This window comes from Pelophylax lessonae (genome assembly GCF_965119305.1).
Source record: "Pelophylax lessonae genome assembly, chromosome: 3".
NCBI classification, from domain to species: domain Eukaryota; kingdom Metazoa; phylum Chordata; class Amphibia; order Anura; family Ranidae; genus Pelophylax; species Pelophylax lessonae.
In genome coordinates, this window is record NC_138770.1 from 287,155,085 (window position 1) to 287,164,972 (window position 9,888).

A 9,888-nucleotide genomic window follows, 5' to 3' on the forward strand; every position below is an offset into this window, starting at 1 on the left:
AGGGATTTTGGTCCACTCTCCATTACAGATCTTCTCTAAATCCTTAAGGTTTCTTGGCTGTCACTTGGAAACTTGAAGTTTCAGCTTCCTCAATAAATGTTCTGTAATGTGCTTCTTCTTGAGCCACTCCTTTGTTGCCTTGGCGGTATGTTTTGGGTCATTGTCATGCTGGAAGACCCCCTCCATTATCGATCCTTAGTGTTTTGGCTAAGGAAGAAGGTTCTCATCCAGGATTTTACAATACATGGCCCTGTCCATTGGCCCCTCATGTGGCAAAGTCAGCCTGTACCTTTAGCAGAGAAACTGCCCCAAACACAATGTTTTCATCTCCTTGCTTGACTGTAGGGATGGTGTTCTTAGGGTCATAGTCAGCATTTTTCTTCCTCCAAACACAAGTGGAGTTATTGCCAAAGGTCTAAATTGTGGTCTAATCTGACCACTGCACTTTCTTCCATTCCTCCTCTGAATTATTTTGATGTTCATTGGCAAACTTCAGACGGGCCTGTACATGTGCCTTTTTGAAGAGAGGAACCTTGCGCGTGCTGCGAGATTTCAGTCCATGGCATCGTATTGCATTACCAATGGTTTGTTTGTTTGACTGTGGTCCCAACTGTCTTGAGATCATTCACAAGCTCCTCCCGTGTAGTTCTGGGCTGATCCTTCACTTTTCTCACGATCATCCTCCAGACCGAGGGCGATTGGTGTTTTTGTATTTCTTTTATTTGTGAATAATCACTCCAACAGTTGTCTCCTTCTCACCCAGCTTTTTGCTGATGGTCTTGTAGCCCATTCCAGCCATGTGTAGGTCTACAATCTTGTCCCTGACGTGCTTTGACAGCTCTTTGGTCTTGCCCATGATGGTGATGTTTGAATGGAAGAAAGAGATTCTGTGGACCGGTGTCTTTTTTATACACATAAGTTGACGTTGGGAGCGCCGTCTTGAATTGACAGGACTTATCTATGTACCACATGCACACATACTGTAGCTAGTGTGAGGGAGCCAGAATTATTGTTGGTTGGTAGAGGGTCAAAAACTTATTTTACTCACTGAACTGCAACTCAATTTATAACATTTATATTGTGTTTTTTTTTCTGGATTTTTGGTTGATAACCTGGATTTTCACAATGTGTAGCTGGCTGTTGCAGGCCTAGGATTTTACAGGTCAGAACTGCAGCTGCCCGCCACACGCTGTGCTGATCGAGGTTTTGTCTGAAAAAGAAACCAATTAGCTGTGTGCGGTGTGTAGGGGAAGAGACACTTAGCTGCATGTCCTGTGGCAACTCTGACTGTAGTCCGAGGATGGGAGGATGAGCTTAGATCCGGCCATTCGCTGTTTTAGTGTCTGCAGTATGTAAGCCAAGTGAAGTGGATGGGAATGGAGGCAGGCAGCCAATGAGGTGAACCCTAAAGAGTTCCCTCTTGTGTAGCCAGCCTCAACTGTCGTCCGTCTTTGCTGATAGGTAGGAGGTGGGTATCCCTCTCCATAGATAGAATGGAGAGGTTCCAGCATAAATGTGGCTGCTGGCCATTTGTGGCATGCCTGTCGGGGGTTACCGACCCTGATCTACAGTAACAATTTTTTTTTTCGTAAACTAACTCTTATCATAGTAGATTAAAGTGTGTTTTTTATTCTTTTATTTTTTGTCTATTGATTGCATAAAAAATAGTAATTTTTACAAGACAATATTGCCAAAGACCAACTCCCACCCCCCTCCTAACGCCTATGCTGACTAACCTGTGTAAAAAAAAAAAAAAAAAAAGTGGTGGCTGCAGAGAAGTGACGTCACCCATAGGCCCCTATGTCCCAGCCATTGTCACTGCTCCCTCCTCTCCCCTGACTCTGACCCTGGCTGGCACAGGGGAGCCAGGTCATGTAAACGGACTAGAGTAGCCTGAAAATAGGCAAGCATATTCATCTTTTTTTACACCGGTTCGTCAGCATAGGTGTTATGTGGAGACACTTTTAAGACCAGATAGGTTTTTGACTGGAATTCTACTTTTAGGTGTTTTAGGTGATGCCAAAGTTCTTGCTCATTTAACAGGCCCATAGTAGAAATTAAAAGTATAACTAAAGGCAAAACTTTTTTAATTTTAGATAGAATGAAGAGGTATTAGAACACCTGTCAGTTTTTTTTTTCTTTACTGTCTGTGCCCCCATTAGGGAGATTCACCCTCTCCATTTGTCCTGTTTACCATTATCATTGGTCATGAAATTAAAAGAAAATAACATTTTGGACTGTCCCCAGAAAAGTAATATAGGGTAAATCTTCACATGGGGAACACTGGTTCTGGTGACCTGGGGTTTCCCAAGGAATTTCCTTTATTTTTCAGGGATTTCCTCTCATTTCTTGTTTGGCTATGGGACAGGAAGTGAAAGGAAATCTCTGCAATGGGACACAGATGACAAAAAAAAAAATTAGAGAGTTTATAACCCTCCCTTACTCTATGCAAAATTAAAAAAAAAAAAAAAAAAAGTTTTGCCTATTGTCTACTTTAAAAATTGCCCTGTTCCAGATGTGAAAGCTGAAGTGGTTAAATTTTGTTATTTTTTTTGTCTGTTCTGAAGGCTACACTCCGTGTAAAATTAAAAATGTACAAAGTTTAACAGAGACCTTTTAAAATGGCAGCCTAGGATAGTCCAAACAGCAGTTATGGGTTGTGGGATGCAGAAACTGTAAACCAGAAGTACATTTTTTTCCTCTGCTAACTAGTGGATGTCCGTTAATATGCTCTGCACCCTGTTGCTATAAATTTGTCAAATTTAGCTCAAACTGTATTTATTCCTTATTCGCATGTAGTCTCTTTAACCACTTACCTACCGCCCGCCGTCGATTTATGTTGGTCCTTTGAAGCTAAATACCGGGGTTATGGCAGCAGATAGCTGTCATAACCCCCGGTATTTTTTAAAATGGCGGGCGATCGGCTTTTAGGTCAGGGTGGTCCCAGTGGTGGATTCGCCGCGGGATCACCCTTTACGGTGCGGCGGAAGAGTTGCCCCCTTCCCCCGCATCGCGGTCCTTTTTCCCGCTTACTGGACCCGCCGGCAGTGGGGAAAACGATCCAGTCCCGGATCCTCTTAGACAGGATGGACCTCACTCGACTCTATGGTCTTGAAAGACCGGAGCAACGTCAAACGCCGTTGCCTAGCAACCGGTTTAAAGAGCCAATTTTTTTTTTTTATTAACCATTTTTTTTTCTTTTTTAGTGTACTTGTGAGGTCTGAGGTCTTTCTGACCCCAGATCTCACAATAAAGAGGTCCTGTCATGCCTATTTCTATTACAAGGAATGTTTACATTATATTACGGCATGATAAAAAATATTGCAACAATCTCCATTTTATTCTCTAGGGTCTCTGCTAAAAAAAAATATATATATATATATATATATAATGTTTGAGCGTTCTAAGTAGTTTTCTAGCAAAAAAAAACAGATTTTAGCTTGTAAACCCCAAGTGTCAAAAAGAGGCTTGGTCTTAAAGTGGTTAAACCATCAGTGTAATCTCTTTAGGCCCCTTTCACACTAGTGCGACTTGTCCCGCGATTTTGGACCGCAAAATCGCATGACAAGTCTTTTTCCATTATTTTCAATGAGCCCCATTCATATCAGTGCGTTTTGAAGTTGCACCGACTTCAAAGTAGTTCCTGCACTACTTTGCCATGATTTGATTGCGTTTTGAGCCATAGCCATTGCTTTCAAAATCGCGTCAAAGTCGTGGCAAAATCACAGCAAAATCGCGGTAAAATCGCGTCGCATAAGTGTGAAAGGGGCCTTAAACTATCAGTTCATAGCAGTTTTGATGTTAACCAGCAGTTTATCTTGTACACTGAAATTTTGATGCACTTCTTTCTTATTTAGGAACTAAACCCTAAATTTTCCCCAGAGATTTATTTTTTCTTTAATTATTTGCAAAGTAACCTCTTCGGAATAATGGTAATTGCAGATAATTACTGTCCCATATATGCAATGATTACAGTGCATAACCAACATATCTCAGTGAGTCTGTGCAGAATGTACCATATGATAAGCACAGCGCTGGTAATTAAAACCAAATACAAGTCGGTGTCAACTTACAGGTTAATGGAATGGAAAACTTCTGAGTCTGTGAATCTTTCCAGAACATGATCTGTAATGCTGTATTTATTTATTTATTTTTTAGAAAAGTTTAAAAGGAAAGGAAAAAAGGGCATTTAAATGTAAAATGTTAATGATCAAATGACTTACTTCTTTCTGTCCATCATTAGATTGATTTCTGCACTCATTAATACTCTAGGGAAAGGTAATGATTCTGCAGTATCCCCACATGCATCGTGCACTTTTTCTGTATTTGGAGCAGCGTATTGATCTCTGGACATTCTTCTTGCCTGCAGCACAGTTCTGAGCTGCTGTGTATCTGTGGCTCTCCTGTATGAGCTGCTACTGCTGCAGGACTCTGACAAGCTGCTTTAGTCCCCCCCCCCCCCCCCCCCCCGCTAGAAATACAGAGCTCTATAACATGTTTACAGCTAATAAAACATAGGCTTTTTCTGCAAGAAAGCTGACAGCAGGGAAATGTTGTAGGTTTTATGAAATGTGTTTGTAAGACCAGGAGAATGGGTTTGTACCGGTTTTGCTGAGTCACTGAATGCATGGATTTTAAATGTATTCCCCCAGGTTTTTTTTAAAGAGACCTGTAATGTTACCCACAGAGAAATGTTGATGTATGCATGGTCTGCTGCAATTACTGCATGTTCATAATTATTTGTGCAAGGAATTTCTTGCCTAATAATAGTTTTTTTATTTTATTTTTTTGTTTAACAGATGCTGTCCTTTATGTATGCCCATCTGGCTTTCTTCCACCAAGGTTATGACCTATTCAGTGAACTTGAGCCGTACATGAAGGATTTAGGCGCACAGGTAATTATTTGGCATATCTTAAAACGACTGTTCCTAGCTCTTTCTGGCACTTTATCCTTTTTTTCCTTAGTTGTAGGTTAAAGAAATGCAGCTGTTTACATTTGCGCAGGACAGAAAAAGGGGCAGGTCTTCATGCCAAACACAACTTTCAGCGCAATATTATTTTAATGCTTTATTTTTTTGTTTGGTTGTGCAGTAAATTTTAGATGAATTAAAGCATATGTACATCGTAACAATGAACTTTTTTTTATTTTTTTTATTTGCTCTGTTTTGGTCTGTTAAATATACAATCTTGTCCGAAATTCAGAGCTATTCTGTGCACATGCTCACTTCCTGTGTGTAATTAACCCACCCAGTCCTTACCTTGGGACTACAGAATGATTAGCCTTTATGTTGTGGAGTTGGGAGTAAAAGCAACAATTCTAGGGCTCTAAACTAATAACCTGTAAGGCCTCTTTAAAGCATTGCCCATGGACTATTTTGGGTACTATATAGTTTTCTGCAATTTACTATATAGTACTATATATAGTATGCGCAAATTTAAGGCTTGGCGTGTTTAACCTTATTCCTTGATGCAACCCCTTCTTTTAAATTTCACCAAAAAAAGGGCATAATGTGTGTGTTTGCACTCAAATTCATGTTAGTGTATTTTCTCCTGAAAATATGCATTTGATAAATAGCTGCGCAAATTTCATGCAACATAAATTGTACCTACTATAATTTTCTTCTCCAGGGCCTCTATTACAATTTTACTCCCAAGGGCCTCTTCTTTCAGTAAATAATATAATTATTTTTTGGGGGGGTTAAAGTAATTTCTAGCAAAAAAATGCAGATATTAAAATGTAGTGTGAAAAATTAAAAAATTGCCCTATTACACAAGTGGTTATTCTCCTCCTGCAATTTTGATTATGAAATTATTCGCTATATGTCTGAATCCATTTTCCATGCATCGGTCACTAGAAAAATACTATACAGGTTAGCTAAAAATGATAATATTTTTGCCTGGTCTGTGTCACAGTCAGTCTTTTTTTGTCTATGTTGTTAGAATGTGATTGTGTGTCTATCTAATTCTCTAGATGTAAAGATTAAGGGCTCTTTCACATGGCCGCTCCGCTGACATCCGCAATGCCATAGACTTACATTATGTCCGCAAATCATCCGCAAAAAAATAGGATGATTTGCGGACATAATGTAAGTCTATGGCATTGCGGATGTCAGCGGAATACCATCCGCTGACATCCGATTTTCCTCCTTTCAGTTCTGTTCCGTTTTTTGGAACGGAACAGAACCCTATTTTTTCATCCGTGTGAAAAACGGAAAGGAAAGGAAAATCGGATGTCAGCGGTGTCATCCGCTGACATCCGCAATGCCATAGACTTTCATTATGTCCGCATATCATCCGCAAACGGATGGGATGATATGCGGGCATACAGAGCGGATGACACAAATGTCATCCGCTCCGTGAAAAAAAACAAGTCCCGCAGCGGAGCGGCCATCTGAAAGAGCCCTAATAAGTTAGAGATTGATCGATCTGCACTTTTCAGTCACAAAGAATATTTTACTCCATTTTCCCTACTTACGTACATTTGAAGTATTTTGGGGGGGGCGGGGTTGGGGTGTTTGAGGTATTAACATCTAAAGCTGGCCATACATGGATCGAAATTCAGCCAGCTTAGGAGGGGCCAGCCACATTTCAGTCAATGTGTGGCCACTGTGGTTGAACAGAAGACAATCTGCTGATCAAATTATGTTCCACAGCGTGGCTAGTATTTTTTTCGCTAGGTCAGCGGTGCAGGCAATAGGCTGCAGCGCTGTTCAGTGTATTCTGACAGCAGGGAAGTCTCAAATGTGTGGATGTGGGAGTTGGGTCAGTTTTTTTTTTTTGTTCAACCTGCCTAAGTGACCCAAGGAGAACATAAAATTCCATGAAGTGTGTCCCTGCTGGTAGTGTAACCCGTTACCTGATTACTTGGGCTAGATATGTATTGTGAACTTAGGTTATTAATACTTACTGCTTGTAACATTATTATATGAAACTTCTTTACCCCTTTTTTGTAAACTATTATTTGCAAGTATATGTCAGTCTGTATGCATAGCAGTATATATGATCCAAAGAAATCTACCTTTTACAGAATGGACAGATTTTGACCAGCTTTTTTTCCCCCTTTTTTTTCAGTTGGATTGTCTTGTTGTGGATGCTGCAAAGGAAAAGAGAGATATGGAGCTTAAACACTCAACAATTCAGCAGAAGGTAGGTAGGTGTGCACAATAAATTCAGTGTAAAGGCGCAGTACACACTGAAGACCTGCACTGAACATTAGTATGCAGAGTTGATGGTCTCCTGCTTGGCTTTTATTTCCAATCAAGGTCATGGCTGCAGTTGAAACATCATTCTTTGAATTATTTATATGGTGCCAGTGAACAATACTCTTTGAATACTAAGATGTTCACCATTTAGATGGCTTTTTTGTGTGTATTTTTTAAAATAAAAAAAAAAGTTAAATGACATATGTAACTTTTAAATTCTGACTTTTTTTTTTGTTCTTAAGAAGAAGCCAGCTTTGGTGTTTTAGTTATGTGAATTGTATATTCATGATTTTTCTGATAGTGTTTTAGGGGTGCTTCAGCCATATGTTGCAGAATTGATAGCTATCCCCGTTTTGCAGTAGTATGAATTTTGGTAAACTTCTGCCTGAAAGGCATCAAGAAGTTTTTGACGCTAGCAGAGGAGTGGGAAGTTGCTTTGGTGTGCAATGCTTAAACTGGTTTCTGGATCTGGCTGTACATGGAAAGAGGTGGTCACACGATACTGGCTGTTCTTAGAACAATTTTTCTGAATGTAAACTACAGCAGAGTCAATAAGTGAGTCAAGGAATTATTCGGAGTTACAAAAGGTTGGCCAGTTTGCTATTGTACTTTGCTTAGTCAGCAGGGATAAGCCAGCATCGTTGTGGTCTGCTTATAACTTAGAAGCTTAGAGCTCTGCTAGTATAGTATGAACGAAGTAGTTGATGTAGATATTAGTTCACCAGCCACCTAAAAACAACCAGAAGCCCTAATTTATGACCAACCATATTTATGATTACTTGATGAATGCAGCACCAATTACCTTGTAATCTACAGGTTTTCTTTTCCTGTGGTATAAAGAGCAAAAAGGTTTAAAGTATTTTTTTAAATAACAAATATAGTATATTTTAGCAGCCCCAATCTTCCTCTTCTCGGGTTCCCCGCCAGCACTCCACTTTAAGTGTGGTAGTAAGAAACTCACTAAGTGCAAGCAAAGGTAAGCCAGCTGCCAGAGCAAATGTCTCAAAAATATTAGGTCTGATCTTACAACGTAATGGACTACTTGAGGAAACCTGTTGTAGTATCAGACCTAATAACACTGACATTTTTGAAGGTGTCAGTTTTCCATGAACTGCTGTTTCCGCTAAGCTAGATCTGGCCCAGTCCAAAGATAATCTGAATTCCCGGCAGTGGAGCAGTGCTGGGGATTGTAAATGTCTGAATCTGCAAAGTGAACATTGATTTTCATTAGTGATGGCCGATTTTACTAGAATTTCCTTTGTTTGGGATTTTGCAGATGGTCATATATTCCTCACCTTCTTCTGGTTTTTGTTTTATCTCTTTAATATTAGGGCTTATCTGCTGATGACTCCAGTTACGAGTGCAATGCAGATGCAGAGAATGGTATTGTTATGGAAGGATACCTCTTTAAACGAGCTAGCAATGCTTTCAAAACCTGGAACAGGTAATTATTGCCATATTTTGGGCTGTTATGGTTAAATGTTCTGCTTATCTCGGTCATCACTAACTCTACAAAGTAAAAATGATTACAATGATATAATTCAGAGAAACTGGATGAGAGCAATGATCAGCACAGTTATGCAACGCTGCATTTATTTTTATTTATTTATTTTTTATTTGTAGTGCTTAAACTGCATTCTTGATTTCCAATTTCATGTCATGCTGCTGCTCTTAATTTGCATTTTTCATTCCTCTTCCTCCTTTCCAGTATGTTTTAATCCTGCCCCATTTTTTCACATGACAGGAAAAAGCCAGACCACTCCAGGTATCAATCAGCCTCTTCTGTCCCCTTCATGTATTTTATGTGGCACGTTCCTCTCCATGTGAACCTTGTAATTGGCATAGATCACTTGCAATGGATAAATCTCCTTGAATTTGCTATTTATCATGTTGAGGGGTAATAAATGATTATTTGGTTTTTATTCCACTAAAAATATATTCTACATTTTGGCTAAGATGTTCACCTCAAAGAGGTCTTCCATTTTTAATTCAAAACTGCATTGCTATTCCAGTCCCGTCTACATAGAACAATTCCTCTTCTTGCTCCCTGTTACCCTTTTGTTGTTGGCCAGGAATCCTGATAGATGGAACTTTGCATCTCGTTTCATCCATAACAACCTACTGGCACTTTCATCGGTACTTTTGCATCGGCAGCATAGCCAGGTTTTGTCCACATTCTAGTGCAGTGCAACGCAATCTTACCATTGCTTATTATCTCCTTTGTGTTGTTACTTCAGTTAGCAAGTTTGAAACAGGGGTTAACATTTGGATTGCCTTGAGCAAATTGTTTAACAATATCAGATATTATTGTACTATAAACTGAGAATACTTGGTTTTCAAAGAGAGCACAGAGTGATTTGTGCATGCTACTAAAAAAAACAAAAAAACAAAAAACAGATGAATATATACTAATTTCACTCATGCACTGAGATATCACTGTACACATGCAGAAAACAGTGCACAATCATGTACATGTTCTTTCTAGTAATTTTCTCAAACACATTGCATGAATAATGTTTAGCATTTGTAAGACCTTTCCTGAAGTTCTGCCCTAATGGAAGCACCTATTGTCCAGTGAGATGTTCTCCATTGCATGTTATCTTTCCTACAGGGTTGAACTCTGTGCTTGCTTGCAGTCAGTTTTGCCTTTTTAACTCCTGTTCATTTCAGGAAATTTCAATTATGA

General features: G+C 39.4%; 1 protein-coding gene across 3 annotated transcripts in view; it reads left to right on the forward strand.

Annotated features, from left to right (window-relative positions):
• ACAP2 (ArfGAP with coiled-coil, ankyrin repeat and PH domains 2) overlaps window positions 1-9,888 on the forward strand; it is a 162,291-nt gene that overhangs the window by 95,655 nt on the left and 56,748 nt on the right. For 2 of the 3 annotated variants that reach the window (XM_082249893.1, XM_082249895.1), the window contains exons 8-11: window positions 4,800-4,895; window positions 7,072-7,146; window positions 8,534-8,646; window positions 8,947-8,967. In XM_082249893.1, coding sequence (XP_082106019.1) covers window positions 4,800-4,895; window positions 7,072-7,146; window positions 8,534-8,646; window positions 8,947-8,967 — 305 coding nt within the window. The remainder of the gene's footprint in view (window positions 1-4,799; window positions 4,896-7,071; window positions 7,147-8,533; window positions 8,647-8,946; window positions 8,968-9,888) is intronic. The other variant, XM_082249894.1, reaches the window with a different exon arrangement.